Consider the following 18775-nt stretch of genomic DNA (forward strand, 5'->3'; position numbering starts at 1 on the left):
TTAGTGATAAAATGAAAATATTTCAAATGCTATTTATTTCTAAAACCTGAGAAAATTATTTTTTATATTAATATTATTACATTAAAAAATTTATTTGAGTTAAACACACTGTATGCAAGAAAATGGTAACTGAAAAATTATTGATAATAAATCTAGATAAAATAGTAACAAGTGAGAAATGTAACTAGAGAATAATAGTATTTTTTTTAAACTAATATTGCTTAAGATTGCAAATATTTTACATCACAGTTACATCAGTCTCAAAGTTTTCATTGGTAACTTTAACTTACAATAATATTTACGATAATAAAAATAGCAGTTGTATTTAAAATTTTTTATAAATCTCAACAAATATCTATAGAATTTTTTTAAAACTCTTGATCTGCTATTTTTATTAATTTTGACTGAAATTTTAATACTTTATTTAATACGTATAGCACTGATATAATACTCTTAATAAAGGTATTAAAGGAACCATCAAAAAAATCTGTCATCAAATATATCAAGCTCACAAAAATAAAATAATTTTTTTCCGACAGATTTTTTTATAAGCCCTTAAATACTTAACAACTACATCTAATATATCGTGTTCCAGATGCCATAAGGGCGTATAATAAAAATTCTGTTTTTTTTAAGTTCAAAAAAATTTTTAGTTTGAAGAAAAAAATTTTTTTTTTTTCGGGAATTACTTATTTTTGTATGATACGTGCATAAATGCAAAAAAAAAAATTTTTTTGGACTTGAAAAAAAAAAGAATTTTTATTATACGCCCATATGGCATCTGTAACGCGATATATACTTCAGTCTTCTGAATCTTTGAAATATTTCTTCACAATCCTAGCTCAGTATCATTATCTAAAACATAAAATACAAAATCGCCATCTTCGCCAAAAATGTAAGTATTATTCAAGACGGTTTCAGCTAATTGTGAATCTGAGTCAATTCTAAGTTGAGGAACATCATTAAGTAACTGATTGTTAACTTCCAAGTCAACACTTTTAACATTTTGCATCAAATCTTGAATATTCTCAGTCCCTTGAATTCCTTGAACTGTATTCAAGCTCTCCGAAAATTCTGTTGTTACAGGTTCTGCAATGGATCCAGTAACTTTATCAGTATCTTCAAGATGCTCCGTAACATCTTCAGATACTTGCTGTTCTACCAAAACTTTATCAAGAGTACCTGGTTCATCAGGACTCTTATCACTATTTCCAACAGTAGACTTTTCTTCAAGTTGTTTGTAAAATCCCGGCTTATTCCATTCATCAGTAAGATCTCTGTGCTGTTTTTTAAAATGCCTTCTCAAACTATGCCTGTGCCTGACAGTGGACTTGCAAAACGGACACCTATAAATAATTCCACTGTGGCAAGTTTGCATGTGCCTGGCAACTTTAGCTTGAGAGGGAAAAAACTTTTTGCAAACGTCACATGGATATCCTTGAATATTTTTATCATGACCAGCGACGTGTTTATTAAAAGCGCTTTCAGTCATGAACGTTAAGGAGCAGTGAGGACAACTTTGCAAGACTTTTTCAGCGTGAATTTGTTTGTAGTGCTTCAAATAATTGCACTTTTGAAAAAAGCTCTTGTCACATTTTTCGCACTGGTACTTTTTGTTGCCATGCAACAAAACATGAACATCAAGAGCTCTCTTGCTCTTGAATTTCTTACCACAGACATTACAAGGCAGCTCGGCGCTCTGATGCGTAAATTTGTGTTCCTTCAAAACACCAATTCTGTGAAAACGACGATTACAAATTTCACACTCGTAAGCTTTCTCGCCATGAGACTTTTGATGCTGTTGAAGATTCCCAAGATTTTTAAAAATATCTCCACAAATTTCGCAGATCGCCGATTTTTCTTCCCCAGGCTTTTTTTTCTTCTGAGCTTTCGGCGCCTCGTGTTGTCTCTTGATATGCCGCTTTAAATAAAGCGCAGTGAAAAAATTCTTCCCACACTGGCCACAAGCTTGATTGGGTGACCCACACTTGTGTGAGTCCAACTCGGACTTGGTTGAGAATCTATGCCGACATCTTCTGCATCGGTAGACCTCACAGTGCTGAGCAATGTGATTTTTAAAATATTTTTCTTTTGCAAAATTTTTCGAACAATATGAGCACTGGTAGCAAGTAGAGTCTTTTCTCGGACTCTTGGTGGCTGAACAACGGTGTGACACTAAATTTTCTTTCCTTGCAAATACACAGAGACAAGTCGAGCAGATAAATTCTCCAGTGTGCTTGCGCAAATGACGGTACAGATAATGCACACGTTGGAATTTTTTTCCACAAATATCGCAGTCAAAATTCTCAGTTGAATTTTCAGAAATTTTTTCCTCGTCTTCCGGAATTATGTCTAGCAGCTCTGAGGATAATTCTTCAACGTTGAACTTGACAGAATCCGCGCTTGAAATGTGCTCGGATAAAATAGAGTCAGCCATGGAACTTACGTTCATATTTAAGCACTGGTTTTCGAGAATAGACTTGAGGGATGAATTTTCTATAAGACTTCCAGCGTGATGAAGCAAATCATTGGTGTTGATCGAACTGTCCAGTAAAGACAAATCATGATTTTCTTTTTCTGTCATAAATTGCTCGCTCATATTCAAAATAGTCGCGGCATTTTGTTGCTGCTGGTTAGCAGTTGTTGGAATTCCGACAATATTTTCTTCATTTCTTCCTGGACTGTGCAAATCAGCTCTGTGTCTATCTAAAGTAGCCAAATTTGGAAATTTTTTATTACAAATAGTACAAATAGTTCTTACAAGAGGCTTGTAGTGATTCATCTGATGCTTGGCGTAAGCAACCACTGAGTTAAGAGTCATCGCGCAAATTCGGCAAGTCCAAATTTTTTTTTTATCTTTTGCGCCGAGCTTCGTCGGAGAAAGTCTGTCTGCTAATTCTTGAGCCAGAGCTACGTTTAAAATCTCTACGGAATCTTTTTCATCGGGTGTTATCGGATGGAGAGGAGGGAGAGCTCTGTTGTTGACGTGCAAGGGGATCTTCATCTTCTGGGCGTAGTAGGGCGCGTACCAGACTCTCAGCTCTTCTCCAGCCGGGATTTCTCTCGAGACAGTGTAATAAATTTCTTGATTAGACTGGTAGCAAATTAAATTCTGCTCCTTGGCGTTGGTAGCCGGTGGGACGAAACACATCCAGTTGCTGGTATCTTCGTCGGAGTAGTCTAGGTAATAAGTGTCCTTGGTAGACTCTCCGAAGATTTTTATTGTGAAGTTGATCGCGGGGTTCATTGCCCAGTTTCGCTTAGCTTCGAATGGTCCGAAGGTCATTCCTCGCTGGTAATTGCACTTCGCTATGACACTTGTTGTGCCATCGGCCATCCGGATGATCTCCAAGTCCTTTGGCAGGGTCTGACGAGCTCGGGTAGTTGTTTTGGAGTCGCGGATCTGGATAAATTAATTAAATTAGTTTTTTTAATGAAAAAAAAAAACTATTTCATGGTTTGTAATTATAATTCTGAAGTTAATTGACAAATTAAAAATAAAAATTAATTAGAATGAAAAATTTATACCAAAAATTTTTAATAAGTTTTATAATATTGATAACAACCTGAAATATTTTTTTTATACGCCCTTATGGCTCTCGGTAGCCACCTTTGATGTCAAAAGGGCATATATTAAAAATTCTATTATTTTTTCTAAGTCCAAAAAAACTTTTAGTTTGAAGAAAAATTTTTATTTTTGCATTTCTACACGTTTTATACAAAAATACGTCGATTACTAAAAAAAAATTTACTATTACATATAAGCACTATTTTCAAACATTATGTAACTGTTTTTTTTTTTTTTTTTTTTTTTTTTTTTTTTTTTTTAATGGAACCCGCTTATAGGCTTTGCTGTAAGGTTCAGTGTATTGTTTAAAAATAAAATAAAAAATAAATATAATAATTTTAACATGTAGAATTTTTTAATTACATTTTTTTCATGATAACTTTATTGCTATAGAATTGTAAAAAAATGTATGTCCGTTAAATTCATAATACTAAAATTAGCCAACGTTTGTAATTTTTTAAAAATTTAATTATGTAAATCAAGTTAGCCGACATCAAAAAATTGAAAAAATTAAAAAAAAATTTTTTATTTGTAAAAAATTTGAAAAACTATAAGTGAAACTTTTTAAAAATAATTTTTAGTTAAGTATTATAACTTAATTTAATAATTAGAACTAAAAAATTTTTTTTGTAATTTTTTTTAATTTTTAGATGTCGGCTAACTTAATGTTAACTTCAGTGTCTTTCTGCAATTTAAAAGTTGTAATAATAAATATTTATTTTCATTTAAAAAAAAAAAATTATTTGAAATAAAAATAATTTGTGATAATTGTTTAATATAAATATTTACATATTGAAAGTTGGTTAAAAAATAACACTCATGAGTTTTGTGAAGGTCACCACAGATATTACATCCTGGAAATAAAAATAATAGATTTATGTAATCAAAAATGATAAACTTAATTTTAAAACATAATTAATTTAATTTGATGATTTACCTGAAAATTCTATTTTAGTATTATTACCAACGTTGCAATTAAGCAAGTTGTCTTCCATTTTTTCTCTCATTGATAAGTCATCAAGTTTAAATTTGTAAATTTTAATAAAAAATTTTTTTATATAATGATAAAATAATTAAAATAGAAAGATTGAAACTTAAACACATGATCAGTTTTGTTTGCGAAATTAGGTTAAGTTCGAATTGAACTAAGAAATAATTATATATATATATATATATATATATAGAACAAATTACTACAAATTTAAATTTGGTGATTTTCTAGTAATTTCTTTTGTGACTATCATTTTCGCAGTCGCGCGTTTAGTGTCTCACTTTCTCTGCAGAGATATTTTGTAGATAAAATATTTTTGAGTGAGATAAAAATAATACTGAAGTTAGCGATCAGCTGTTGATTTAAAAAATTTATTTAACAAATTAATTACATTAAAAAAATGCTTCTAAAAGTTTTTACATGTGAAACTTTTTGATTAAATTTTTTTTAATAATTTAATTGCTATAAAATTCCAAAAAAATTATTTAATATCTGTCAACTTCAGTGTTATAGATAAAAACTAAAATCTCACCGCGAGTGCTGACAGGCTTGTCACTCTGAAAAACAAGTGAATGTTTGAAATATATTTTTCAGAGCTGCTTACAACTCAATTCACTTTTGTTTACATTATGCCATTGATGCCTTCCAACAATTGTTTATTTTTTTTTAAGTACCTGTAACAATGCAAAATTACTTTTTTAATAAAAATAAAACAATGGTAAGTTATAAAAAAGATTACTTAGATGTAAATATTTTTAAATAAAAAATAATTTTAAAGGTTAAATTATAATGACACTGAAGTTGACAGATATTAAAAATTTTTTTAGAATTTTATAGTAATTTTATTATTATAAAAAAATATTGTTAAAAAGTTATGACATTAAAGTTAGCTGTCACTTGACAATTTTTTTATTTTTTTTAACAAATAAATTTGCTCCAAAAAATTATTTTTAAAAAATTGCATTTGTAGTTTTTTAAAATTTCTAAATGTCAATTTTTTTTATAAATAATTTATTTGTTACAAAAATTCTTAAAATTATCAACTATCTGCTAAGTTTATTTTTTATTAAAAAGTTTCACATGTAAAAATTAATAAAAATTTTTAGAAGCATTTTTTTTGTAATTGATTTGTTAAAAAAATTTTTAAAATTGATTTTTTTTTATATTTTTTTTAAATTTTATTTTTCATTTAAAACTAAATTTAATTGATGTAAACCTAATTTATAAAGCCGATTGGCGTTTAAATAAATAAATAAATAAATAAAACAAATTTATTTAAAAAAAAAAAAAATCAAAAAACTGTCAAGTGTCTGCTTATTTCAGTGTCATAAATTAAAAAAAAAAATTCCAATACATTACAAGCCTCACTAGTAATTAAAAAAATAAATAGGAAAATAATTAACGTGGCAGAAGATAAACAACCAGCCAATGGAACGTCAGTTGACGTTTGCAGTGGACAAAAGCTGAAATAAATTTCAATTAAACTGGTGAGTCGAAAAAAAATAAATAATAATTAAAATTCACATATTTTTTATGTTTCAGAAAAATAAATAAATAAATAAAATTAAATGGAAAAAAGCAAGCTTTATAAACTAGCCTTCAAAATATGTCCACCAATTGCATTGATATTCAGCATCCTGGTGACAATAACAACTCTGTACATCAACGAAGGACTGTCACCGCTGTTTATCTTCATTTCAATCCAAGTTTATTTGAACTGGTACGCAATTTACACGATAAGCCAGGGAGTAACGACTGCTAGACGTCAAACACGCGACGAGTCTGACTTTGACAGCGTGGCAATAACCATCGCACAGGAATCCCCTGCAAATGTGAAGTACTGGTACTGCGACAAGTGCCAGAATTATACGTACAAGCCTACTCAACATTGCGTAGTATGTAACAAGTGTTTCCACTACCGGGATCATCATTGCTTCTTCATCGGCAGCTGTGTCATCCAGCAAAACATAGGAAACTTCATCCTGATCTGCTTCCACACCTCTCTGGCTTGTCTCTACTCTCTGATAGTAATCGGGCCTTATTTGTATGAGAGTTTGAGGGATATATTCGAGCAAGATCCAAGTGTCGTCAACGTAATCATCAATTTTTGCTTTCCAATAGCTATTGCAAGACTCTTGATCTTCGGAAATACTTCTTGCTTACTATTGATAACCTTGTTTGATACTTTATTTTCGGTCTGGATCGTTTGCTTGGTTTACGGAGCTTGGAAGTTGTTCAGTTGCTACACCGGAAGACAACGATACTATCCCCATGTTAGAAGAAAATTTGATTTAATGCAGATTTTCGGCAGCTACGGTCTGTTGAATTTTTTTTTTCCGTACAATGGATTAATTAGTTCTAGAGATTTGAGAGGAAGATATCTGCTGAAAGATATTTAATTTATTTTAAAGGCTTGATATGTTTGCTTAAAAATCATGATTATATAATTAGCCGACGTTTTGCAATTTTTTAATTTTTTTCATCAATTAAATTACAAGTGAAAAAAAAAAAAAAAAAAAAAACTTAAAAAAATTGAACGTATAATTTTTTAATTTTCTACATGTGGAATTTTTTTTTTTATTTTTCAATAAAAAAAAAGAGTAATAAAAATTTTTAAATGTCGGCTAATTTAATTTTCATTAAATTATGATAAAGTATAACACTCAATTATTGACACTTGCCCTTTTATTTTAATTAAAAAAAAAAAAAAACAAAATAATAATGAATTAATAAATGTAATTTTTGAATATTAAATTTTAAGAAAATTAGTTTTTTTGAGAACAATTAATTTTTTTAATTAGAATAAAACTGCTGCTCAATTTTAAAACACAGTAACTGACATTTTTTAATCTTTAAAATTTCTTATTAAAAAAATTTTTTTTAATTTCTTATTAAAAAAAAGTTTGCGCGTCAAATTGATAAAAAAATTTGATTTATGGGTAAAAAATACTTTTAAGAAAAAAATGCTTGAAATTAAGGTCTAAAAGTTATAAGAAAAGCAGCAGTACTAAAAATAATTAAAGTATAAAAATTTTGCAATTACTGTGTTTTAAAATTAAGCAGTCGAGAATTGCAAGTGTTAAACTTTTACCTTACTGAAGTTAGCTGTCAATTTTTTTTTATTTTTATAGTAAATTAATTACAATAAAAAATGCTTCTAAAAATTTTATTTAATTTTCACATGAGGAATTTTTTTACTAAATTTTTTTTTTCATAAAAATTTACTATAAAATTATAAAAAAAATTTCTAATGCCTGTCAACTTAAATTTCACCTAAAAATCTTGTAATTATTGTAAATTATGTATTATAAATATTAAAATACTATGTAAACTATTTAATTTAATTATTTATTGATAATCCTCGCGCTTTGGTTCATTCACACTGACAAACAAAAATTAACATTTATGCATTGACATATCAAGTGGAATATATTTACAACTCAATTATCGATGGAGTGATGTCAGAGTCTTGAAGACAATTAATTTAAATTAATTATTATGCCTTAATTTTTATTGTATTTTATTTTTAGTCTTTAAATTTATTTAATCATAAATTATCTGGAGTGATTCATCTAAAGTTCATCGTGCCTACTGCCGTGTAAGCTTGTTGGGTTGATGAAGAGTCCTTCCATAGCTTGCCATTGCGTGTACCCACTGTGTACCGAGTGTTCTCCGACTACTTCCATCTGTCCCGCAATTGGAGATCCGTATGATCTTCCGCTTACAGATAAAAATCTAAAAAATTTTTTATTTTATTAATTTAAAAAAATTTCAGCCAATAAATTTTAAAATTAAAATAATAACTTACACTTGAGTATCGATATGCTGAAGAGTAACTGGTTCACGTCTCTCCCAATATTCTGAGTTACAAACAACCATCCAGTGATCACCCGAATCACCCTCGCCTTTTTGGTCACCATAAGCTGATACTTCTTGCTTGCCGCTCAATGGTGAGCGCATTAAATGGGAATGAAGATTTTTTTTTGTATTTACATGCTCGAATCTTACCGTATCTCCACATTTTATCGGTTCTCTATAAATAAAAAGAAATTTTAATTAAGAAAATTCATTTAGCAGACATTTAACAATTTTTAGAAATTTTTTCAACAAATAAATTATAGAAAAAAAAATTGACTTGTAGAAATTTTAAATTATTAAAATTGCAATTTTTTTAAAAATAATTTTTCAAAACAAATTTGTTTGTTAAATAAAATTAAAAAATTATTAAAACTGCTAATTTTAATAATAATACTAAAGTAAGCCGACGTTTAAAATTTTTTGATTTTCTTTTCATTATTAAATTAGAACTAAATAATATTTTTAAAAAATTTCACGCATTATTTTTCAAGTTTTTTACAATTGAAATTTTTTTTTTAATTTTTTTTTAATCATTTTTTTCAATAAAAAAAAATTCTAAAAATTTTTAGATGTCAGCTGACTTAATTTATATATTTTAATTAATAAATTTAACAATTTTTATAATTTTTTTCACAAATAAATTATGGAAAAAAAAAATTGATTTATAGAAATTTTAAAATGTTAAAATTGTAATTTCTTTAAAAATAATTTCTTAAAACAAATTTGTTTGTTAAATGAAATTAAAAAATTGTTAAGACTGCTAATTCTAATAATTAATTAAATTTTAAGTTTTTAATTTTTTGATTTTCTTTTAATTATTAAATTAGAACAAAAAAATATTTTTAAAAAATTTCACGCATTACTTTTCGTTTTTTACAATTGAAAAATTTTTTTTAATTTTTTTGCAATCATTTTTTCAGTAAAAAAAAAACTCTAAAAATTTTTAGATGTCGGCTAACTTAATTTACATATTTTAATAAATAAATTACGTGAAATAAATTTTTTTACATAAAAATTAGCAATCTTGACTATTTTAAAAATTTTTTTATCAAACAAATTGATTTTTTAAAAATTGCATCTTTAATTTTTATAAATTTTCAAATGTCAATTTTTTTTGTTATAATTTATTTGTTAAAAAAATTATTAAATTAATTTTCATGAATTTTTGAGAAGAAAAAATAAAATTACCCTCTGGTGAATGGTTTTTTAGTGGGACCCTTGACAAACCAATATGAATTAGCATCAGTCTCAACTTCTGTCGCTGTTACGGATTGTTGTCCACTTCCACTGCCATACTTGACATCGTGAGAGTGCAACCTCACTTTATAATCAACATTTAATAATTTTAAAACTGAGCTGTAAGTGACGTAGGGAGTACCAGTTACTAAAACAATAAGTTGTAGGTTAATTTTATATTAATTTTCTTTTTTTATGTAATTACAAGTGTAAGTAATTAGTTTTTTTTATTACTTAAGGATAATTGCATAAGTTAAGTGTATATTTACCTCCAAATATATTTGTTAAGGATATAATTATTATAAAAATAGGAAAAACTAGCCGCTGCATCATACACCGCGTGGCCATTTTAAATGGAACTGTCAGCAATATCGCGTGGGGAAATTCTATTGGTGGATATATTTTTTTTTCTCCTAGTTGAGTTGATAAAGAAGAAAACAATTATTTATGAAAACTAAAAAAAAAAATAATTTAATGACAAAATTCAAAAAAAATAAATAAATAAGAATTTTGTTGTAAGATAAAAATTAAAAAAATGATTTTTTTTAAATTTATTTTATTATTATTATTATTATTATTATTATTATTATTATTATTATTGAATGTCAATAAAAATATATTCTTCAATTTTATATTTTTGACAGATGAATAATTAAAATTTTTATAAATTTAATTTAAAAACAAAAAAATTAATGAAAATAATAATAATAATAATAAAATTTGATTTTTATAAAATTTAACTTGATAGTAAAATTAGGCAACAGCTGTCAATTTTTAGAATTTTTTTTTAATAACTAAACTATTGTAACTAGCAACCTTGCAGTCACTAAGTGAAATTTGTGAAATATAAATAAATGGAATTTTGCTTTATTAAAAAATGACTTTTGTTAAATTGCACAGTACTTTCTTAAATAATGACATTTTTAAAGATATAAGCTCGTCTTGATGTTATACTCATCAAAAGCTTTCATTTGAGTACCCACATGTATTTTTGATATATTTTTCATATATACATATATATAGTATATATCAATATATAATATATATGAAAAATTGATGTGGGTACTCAAATGAAAGCTCTTGATGAGTGTAATGTCGGGGTGAGCTTATATCTTTAAAAATATCAATATTTCACAAAATTCTAGGTAATTTTTTAATTAGGTATCTAGAGGTAAAGCACTGTACTTTCTTAACTATTGACATTCTTGAAGATATAAGCTCATCCTGACGTTACACTGATCAAGAGCTTTCATTTGAGTACCCACATGCATTTTTTATATATTTTTCATATTATACATATATATAAATATGTAAAATATATGAAAAATTGATGTGGGTACTCAAATGAAAGGTTTCGATGAGTATAATGTTAGGGTGAGCTTATATTTTCAAAAATATCAATAGTTCACGAGATACAAGGTCGTTTCTTAATTGTTGATATTTTTAAAGATGTAAGCTCATCCTGATGTTACACTCATCAAGAGCTTTCATTTGAGTACCTACTTGCATTTTTATATATTTTTCATATATACAAATATAGAATATATATAAATATATAAAATATATAAAAAATTGATCATCTTAATAACATAGATTAAAACTTTTTTTTTTTTATTTCACATCAAGATATCCACACAAATTATCAATATAATTTTTTTTTTAATTTTTTATTACGATTTATTTAGTGAAAAAATTTTTCCAAAAACTGACAGCTGTTGGCTAATTTTACTATCATAATTTAAATAATAATTGAACGGATTTTTAAAAAAGACGAAATAAAAAAAAAACTTTTCAGTTTAATTAATCCGTTTTATTAGTAATAAATATTAAATTAAAACGGTGAATGAAGATTTTATCAGCCAGTTTTCATTAAAATTAATAGCAATAATAATAATTAATAAAAAATAACTATATACATTAATATATTATTAATTATTATTTATAATTCAATCAATACCTTCAGTATAACAATTAAAAGTATGACTGAAAAATTTAAAAACTTTCAAATAACGCAGGCATTAGAATGAAATCTTTAATACTGAATCGCAGACCTACGACCGATCTGAGCATCATAATAATAAAACCAAGACAATAAAATACAAGTGCCTGCTAAAGATTTTTTTTCATTGTGGCTACTATTTATTAAATTGCAATTTTAAATCGATAATTGTAAAGTTTAATTTGCTCAAGATTTTTTCCTATATCAATATGATAAATATTTCAATTAAACAGATAACATTAATAAGTCTGTCAGTACCGCGAAGCGATATATATATATATATATATATATATATATATATATATATATATATATATATATATATATATATATATATATATATATATATATATATATATATATATATAAGTATGTATATTAATTTACAAGTGTGTTACAGTATTAATGAAAGAGGTAATTTCCACGTGCTTGCTTTTTTCATTTGAGTGATTTTAACATAAATAAAAAAATAATTATGCTAAATCGATAAAAATATTATAAATATTAACTTTTAATTTTACTATCGATTTTTTCGCATTAAGATTATGGCGATTTTTTTGTAATTTTAATGTCAATACGTTTATTCAATTAAATCAGCGCTAAATTTATGAAATTTGAGGAATTTCAAAGTTAACGCTGAGATTTGCTGAGTGAGCTAATTTTACAATTGTCGACAATTTTACGGCAATGCGAGCTGCTTCATCAAGATCATCTACTGGAACAATTTTTAATCCAGCGTTAGCAATCAAGGCTTTGGCTTCATCCACGTTTGTTCCCTGTAATTTAAAAAAACATTGATAAAAAAAAATATTAATTAATGTAAATTAATTTAACAAACATTTGATCATTTCAAAAATTTTTTTAACAAACAAATACATTGACAAAAAAATTAAAAAAAAAAAAAAAATTGACGTAGAAATTTTTAAAACTTGAAATTGCGATTTTTTAAAAATAATTTTTTGAAGTAATTAAGCAGGCATCTAATAATTTTAAGAATTTTTATGACAAGTAAATTATTCTAAAAAAAATTTGGAAAAAAAATTGACAAGTAGAAATTTAAAAAAAAAATTAAAAATGCAATTTTTTTTTTCAACAATTTTTTCGAAAAAATTTGTTTGTTAAAAAAAAAATTAAAAATGATCAAGTAACTGCTAATTTTAATGTCATGACAATTAAAATTAATTTAGTGGATATTTGATAATTTTAAAAATTTTTGTAACAAATAAATTATGACAAACAAAAATTTTTTTTTTTTTAATTTTAAAAACTGAAAAATGCAATTTTTTTTAAATAACTTTTTGGAACAAATTTGCTTGTTAAAAGAAAACAAAAAAATTGTTAAGTGACAGCTAAATTTGATGTCATTATTAATTTAAAAAAAAAAAAAAAAAAAAAAAAAAAAATTACCTGAAGTCGTACAACAACCGGAATCTTGAGATCTAATTCTTTCGTGGCAGCAATAATACCCTCTGCGATTACATCACATCTCATGATACCTCCGAAGATGTTGACCAACAAAGCATGAACCTAATAACAATAATAAATTATTATAATTAAATAAATTTACTCCTAGTTATTTATTTAAAAATAAATGTTACCTTGGGATCGGATGTAATAATTTTGAAGGCTTCTTTGACAGCTGAAGCAGTAGCACCACCACCAACATCCAAAAAGTTAGCGGGCTCTCCACCATGAAGCTTGATAATATCCATGGTAGCCATGGCTAAACCTGCACCGTTGACCATGCATCCAATATTTCCATCAAGCGCGATGTAATTCAGCTCGAATTTAGCGGCCTCGACCTCTTTGGGGTCTTCTTGAGTCCAATCCCGGAGGGCAAAGAGGTCTTTTTGCCGGAACTCGGCATTATCGTCAAATCGGCACTTGCAATCAAGTGCAAAGTCTAAAATGATATAAGTATAAATATAAACATAAATATTAGGGTGGGTCAAAAAAATCGAATAATTTATTTTTGACTTTATACTCTGAAAAATAGGTTCGTAGACACCTAAAAAGAATTCTCTCCAAGTATAAGCTCTTAGTTATAACGGGAAGGTCCTCCGCTTTGCGGGTTTCTATTTTTTTCGAATAATCAGATAAAAAAATTTATATCTCGCTTCCAACTGCTTGGAAAAATATTCCGTGGCATAGATTTTGTGAGAAATTGAATGCTTTACAAAAAAGGTCTCTTATGACTTTTTCAAAAACTCAACCGATTAAAAGATATTCATAGTTAAAGTTTGGCTATTTTAAGGAAAATATTCGTTTTTATTATGAATTTTATAAGTCGATGAAAAAAATTATTTCGGATTGCGGAACTCATGATTTTGTAGGAAATTTACTGCTCTACAAAAATGGTCTCTTATGATTTTTTGATTAAGTGAAGCCGTTACGAGATATTCATCGTCAAACATTAACGAATATCAATATTTCCAGTTTTTGATCAATAATTCGATAAATTTTAATTTAAACTATGAGTTTCAGGAAAATTTACATAAATTTGAGTTTCGATCGATAAAGAAATGTTATAAACAATTTTTTTAATATTGTTTTCAGTCTTGAGCTTGTTTGATTGCATTAAAACAAGAAATTAGAGCATTTTTTCGACATATAGCCAATGATTAGTTTAATTTGAAGTGAATGACATATTTCTTTGTCAAATTTAATATGAAAAGTATTGAATCAAGTGAGAAACAACCAGTATTTAACTTTTTTATAGATAAATTTTTTATTGAATTATCAATTGCAATATAATTGTCTATATTTTTAACATAACAGTACGCTATTACTATAAATAATTTCTTTTATTACAATTTGGGAATGTTTTTGATGTTCTTTGACAACTTGCAATAAGTACTGGAATTGTTCTTCATTTTTGTCAAGCATTGATTATATTCACTGACTAATGCAACAGCTCGCTCTGCTGAATCATTGACAACTTTTAGTTGTTGAAAGTATTCTTTATTTTCGAGATAACTCTCATTAGTAGGCCATAATTCAACATCGACATCAAGAAAGTCATACGGTAGATCGAAGATTTTGAAAAGATTTAATGACTTTTTAGACACAAAGTCACTCAGAGTTCTCTGCGCCAATGAATTCAAATCTTTTTTAGCAATTACAAATCTTTTAGCTTTAGAATCTGTACCTTCACGAGTATTAACAGCTTCAACAATACGTTTTTTTACTTCTAATGGAACGCCATCGTCAAACAGTGATAAAATGGCAAGTTCATCGCTCAAATACCATAAGTGCGAAATCATTTTTTCACACGTAGCTGAAGAAATCAAAGGATTGATATGTTTGTACTCCAATAAATTTTTCATAAACTGCAAGTCATGATAAGCAGCAGTTGTTGCAGAAGTTGATGAAAACCAAGCTTTTAAATACAATGTGACTATAAAAATACAGAAATGACGAAGACCATGCAATTCTTTCTGAGAGAGTTTGAATTCATCTCTGAATAGATACATTTTCAAACTATAAATGGCCTTAGCCATCCATCTAGCATGATGAACAGCACCAGGACGTTTGAAAGAAATCTTTTCTTGAGGCATTTCTCCAAGGAAAATCAATGATAATTCCAATAATTCTTTATCTAACTTATTATAACATTTCTTTATCGATCGAAACTCAAATTTATGTAAATTTTCCTGAAACTCATAGTTTAAATTAAAATTTATCGAATTATTGATCAAAAACTGGAAATATTGATATTCGTTAATGTTTGACGATGAATATCTCGTAACGGCTTCACTTAATCAAAAATCATAAGAGACCATTTTTGTAGAGCAGTAAATTTCCTACAAAATCATGAGTTCCGCAATCCGAAATAATTTTTTTCATCGACTTATAAAATTCATAATAAAAACGAATATTTTCCTTAAAATAGCCAAACTTTAACTATGAATATCTTTTAATCGGTTGAGTTTTTGAAAAAGTCATAAGAGACCTTTTTTGTAAAGCATTCAATTTCTCACAAAATCTATGCCACGGAATATTTTTCCAAGCAGTTGGAAGCGAGATATAAATTTTTTTATCTGATTATTCGAAAAAAATAGAAACCCGCAAAGCGGAGGACCTTCCCGTTATAATTAAGAGCTTATACTTGGAGAGAATTCTTTTTAGGTGTCTACGAACCTATTTTTCAGAGTATAAAATCAAAAATAAATTATTCGATTTTTTTGACCCACCCTAATAAATATATACAGATAAAAAATAGCGATAAGTATTTTTAATCTTCTGATAACTTACAATTGCCTTGGATGTCTTCGGCAAGAGGGTTCACCTCGAGCAAAAGCGCGTCTTTCTTCAAGAACATGGCGTAAAGGTTCAGGATGATGTTTGAGATGTAATCCTTAACGTTGCCCAGACCAAGTTTTTCAGCGATGCGGCTCGCTTGTTCTTTAGTAATGCCTTTGTTGATGTCAATTGGTTCGTACATAATGGCATCTGGGTTGGTAGCGGCTACTTCCTCGATGTTTACACCTCCTTGACTTGAGGCAATTATTACTGGACCCTGAATTTATTATTTTATTAATTAAAAAAATTTTTTTTTAATCAGGTGAGAAATTATTTAGGTTTAATATTTACTCCAAAGGCTCGCTCCATCATTACAGCTAGATAGTATTCTTTTCGAGGAAACATCCGCTGTGTTATCATCACAGCATTACATATTCTACCACCCTCACCAGTTTGCTTGGTGATTAATAATTTTCCTAACATCTGGGCTGCTAGAGATTTAGCTTCTTCTGGTCTATAAAAATAATCAAAAGAAATATAATTAATAATTAGTCAATAAATCATTATAATTGAAGAAATAATAAATACTAGCAACCTTGCAGTCACTAGGTGACTAAAAAACTTTTTTTATTATCTCAACAACATAAATTATATTAAAATTAGCAGACATTTAACAATTTTTGATTTTTCTTAACCAAAAAAATTATTTTTAAAAAATTGTACTCAGAATTTTTCAAATTTTTTTTTTAATAATTTTTGCAATAAATAAATCATAATTGTCAAAATAATAAATACTATATTAAAATTAGAAGACATTTAACAATTTTTTATATTTTCAATCAATAAAAATTACAAAAAAAAATATTTTTAAAAAATTGCACTTGATATAAAAAATAAATAAAATACATACGTTTCACACATTTTAACACCACTGACAGAGCTGTCCTTGAAGTGACCCTTTCCACGGCCACCAGCCAAAACCTGGGCTTTCAGGACAATGTCCTTGGTTTTGAGATCAGCAGCAAGAGTAGCAGCTTCATCTGGAGTCTTGGCGATTCCAAATTTGGGAGTTGGAATACCGGCTTCATTGAGCAAGCTGTATGAGATGTGTTCATGCACATTCAGACATCTCACCGGTTGTTTTACTAATCCATTAGACTTTGAAAGAATCTAAATAAGGAAAAATACACAGTAAGTTAATACATACTAAACAATATCATTAACAATATTTTCACAGAATGACACTGAAGTTGACGGACATTAAAAATTATTTTAGAATTTTATAATAATTTAATTTATATAAAAAAAATTCCACATGTGAAAATTTTTAAAAGCATTTTTTTATTGTAATTGATTTGTTATTGAAATTTTTAAAATTAACAGCTGACGGCTAACCTCATGACACTGAAGTTGGCAGATTAAAAATTATTTTAGAATTTTATAATAATTTTAGAATTATTATAAAATGACATTAAATTTAATGAAGATTAACTTAGCAGATAGTTGATGATTTAAAAAAATTTTTTTAACAAATAAATTATAACGAAAAAAAAATTATTAAAAAAATGGACTTGTAGAAATTTTAATAAATTAAAAATGCAATTTTTTTAAAATAATTTTTTAGAACAAATTTTTTTGTTAAATAAAATTAAAAAATTCCACATGTGAAAATTAATAAAAATTACAAGTGAAATTTTTTAAAAGCATTTTTTTTATTTTAATTGATTTATTAAAAAATTTTTTTTAATTAACAGCTGACGGCTAACTTCAGCATTATTTCACAGATCATATTTATATTGTGTTACAAAAACATAATTCGGGATATTTTAAACTTCTAATAATAAACAACAAACGTAACGTCATAAGAGTTAACCTTGACTGATGAAACGTAAAAAAAATCCACTAGAGATAACACTAATAATCATTGCATAATTATAAATCCTAAAAAAATAATCGAATAAACAATGTCATTGGCGCAATGCAATGTTTTGCGATAAATTGGCTTTAAATTGTCTGACCCTGGCGCCTAATTTAGCAACTTGACACAATCTAATATGGAGATCATTCAATGTTGATCAGTAACCATGATCTAAATATTTAAATATTAATTCCATCACTTTTTCACTATCAGTAGAAGAAAAATAAATTAAATGCTTACAAAAAAAAAATTAATTTATTAATTAAAACTATTTAATAAAACTTACTTGTGAGTTTAAACGGACAATCGCCCGGGACAACATGGTGGCCATGTTACTTGAATCTAAGACGGTGGCAATGGACTGTCAGCTGGTGCTTGGGTTTTATCTTTCTTGTCTACCACCAACTTCACTCTTTTTGCTCTTATATTTTTATCACCAGACTACTACACTAACTCGTTATTTATCTTTGTGCTAGTGTAATCGAAACAAGTCCGTGTGCTGCTGGGATGAAAACTAAAAACCATGTGACTGATCGGTGGATCCCTCTGGGCTTCTTCTTCCTTTCGGCGAAATTATGAAATTACCTCTCCTCCTGCGCGCTTCATGCGCATGCGCAGATCAATTGCGCATGCGCACAGCTGTATTTTATATTTGAATCGTGGCCACGCCGGAAAAACCCGAGTGAAACTTTCACCGAGCAAGACATGCATGCATTCTTGAGTTTAAATGCCTTCGAGAGTTTATTAGTCATGATTTATCATCGATAAAAATATTATTTCATCAGCTGATTAAAAAAAAGTATGAAAATAAATTTAGCAGATATTTAATAATTTTTATAATTTTTTTTAACAAATTAATTATGGCAAAAAAAAATTAGGAAAAAAATTCGACATTTAAAAATTTTTAAAAATTAAAAATTATCTAGTAACTGCTAACTGTAATGTCATTGAAAATTAACAATA

General features: G+C 27.1%; 4 protein-coding genes across 5 annotated transcripts; 1 reads left to right on the plus strand and 3 right to left on the minus strand.

The window, feature by feature from the left end:
- On the minus strand, nucleotides 1–4716 carry LOC141535507 (uncharacterized). Its single transcript, XM_074255466.1, has 3 exons — nucleotides 4506–4716; nucleotides 4358–4422; nucleotides 1–3403 (listed from the first exon to the last, which is right to left on the minus strand). Exons 1-3 carry the CDS (start codon nucleotides 4573–4575, stop codon nucleotides 830–832), a joined length of 2709 nt encoding a protein of 902 aa, XP_074111567.1. The 5' UTR covers nucleotides 4576–4716; the 3' UTR covers nucleotides 1–829.
- Nucleotides 4717–5146: 430 nt separating this feature from the next.
- On the plus strand, nucleotides 5147–7731 carry LOC141535513 (palmitoyltransferase ZDHHC22-like). Of its 2 annotated transcripts, XM_074255473.1 has the most exons (3): nucleotides 5148–5277; nucleotides 5950–6046; nucleotides 6102–7731. In XM_074255473.1, exon 3 carries the CDS (start codon nucleotides 6128–6130, stop codon nucleotides 6956–6958), a length of 831 nt encoding a protein of 276 aa, XP_074111574.1. In that variant the 5' UTR covers nucleotides 5148–5277; nucleotides 5950–6046; nucleotides 6102–6127; the 3' UTR covers nucleotides 6959–7731. The 2 variants fall into 2 exon arrangements, with proteins under 2 accessions (XP_074111573.1, XP_074111574.1); XM_074255472.1 differs by lacking the exon at nucleotides 5950–6046 and having other exon boundaries at nucleotides 5147–5277.
- A 155-nt stretch (nucleotides 7732–7886) lies between these two features.
- Nucleotides 7887–10080, minus strand: LOC141535516 (stromal cell-derived factor 2-like protein 1). The gene is made up of 4 exons (XM_074255475.1): nucleotides 9923–10080; nucleotides 9606–9801; nucleotides 8368–8592; nucleotides 7887–8294 (listed from the first exon to the last, which is right to left on the minus strand). The coding sequence occupies exons 1-4, from the start codon at nucleotides 9999–10001 to the stop codon at nucleotides 8132–8134; spliced, it is 663 nt and encodes a 220-aa protein (XP_074111576.1). The 5' UTR covers nucleotides 10002–10080; the 3' UTR covers nucleotides 7887–8131.
- Nucleotides 10081–11441: 1361 nt separating this feature from the next.
- On the minus strand, nucleotides 11442–18350 carry Scsbetaa (Succinyl-coenzyme A synthetase beta subunit, ADP-forming). Its single transcript, XM_074255470.1, has 7 exons — nucleotides 18099–18350; nucleotides 16805–17064; nucleotides 16246–16408; nucleotides 15907–16171; nucleotides 13251–13555; nucleotides 13060–13179; nucleotides 11442–12428 (listed from the first exon to the last, which is right to left on the minus strand). Exons 1-7 carry the CDS (start codon nucleotides 18141–18143, stop codon nucleotides 12258–12260), a joined length of 1329 nt encoding a protein of 442 aa, XP_074111571.1. The 5' UTR covers nucleotides 18144–18350; the 3' UTR covers nucleotides 11442–12257.
- Between the last annotated feature and the right edge of the window lie 425 nt (nucleotides 18351–18775).

The sequence above is a fragment of the Cotesia typhae genome, unplaced genomic scaffold (genome assembly GCF_013202065.1).
Source record: "Cotesia typhae breed Kobodo isofemale line unplaced genomic scaffold, CoteBio_Ctyphae scaffold_13, whole genome shotgun sequence".
In the NCBI taxonomy this organism is placed as follows: domain Eukaryota; kingdom Metazoa; phylum Arthropoda; class Insecta; order Hymenoptera; family Braconidae; genus Cotesia; species Cotesia typhae.

Bases quoted from the DNA above. Each gene is read 5' to 3' on its own strand.
- LOC141535513 (XM_074255472.1), top strand. From the start codon at position 6,128: ATGGAAAAAAGCAAGCTTTATAAACTAGCCTTCAAAATATGTCCACCA.
- LOC141535507 (XM_074255466.1), bottom strand. From the start codon at position 4,575: ATGAGAGAAAAAATGGAAGACAACTTGCTTAATTGCAACGTTGGTAAT. The intron at 4,423-4,505 runs GTAAATCATCAA...TTTTATTTCCAG, and splicing joins TACTAAAATAGAATTTTCAG to GATGTAATATCTGTGGTGAC. The intron at 3,404-4,357 runs GTAAATATTTAT...TAATTTATCCAG, and splicing joins TTTTAACCAACTTTCAATAT to ATCCGCGACTCCAAAACAAC.
- LOC141535516 (XM_074255475.1), bottom strand. From the start codon at position 10,001: ATGGCCACGCGGTGTATGATGCAGCGGCTAGTTTTTCCTATTTTTATA. The intron at 9,802-9,922 runs GTAAATATACAC...TTATTGTTTTAG, and splicing joins CTTAACAAATATATTTGGAG to TAACTGGTACTCCCTACGTC. The intron at 8,593-9,605 runs GTAATTTTATTT...TTTTATTTATAG, and splicing joins AAAAAACCATTCACCAGAGG to AGAACCGATAAAATGTGGAG.
- Scsbetaa (XM_074255470.1), bottom strand. From the start codon at position 18,143: ATGGCCACCATGTTGTCCCGGGCGATTGTCCGTTTAAACTCACAA. The intron at 17,065-18,098 runs GTAAGTTTTATT...TTCCTTATTTAG, and splicing joins TTGTCCGTTTAAACTCACAA to ATTCTTTCAAAGTCTAATGG. The intron at 13,180-13,250 runs GTAACATTTATT...TATTGTTATTAG, and splicing joins TTATTACATCCGATCCCAAG to GTTCATGCTTTGTTGGTCAA.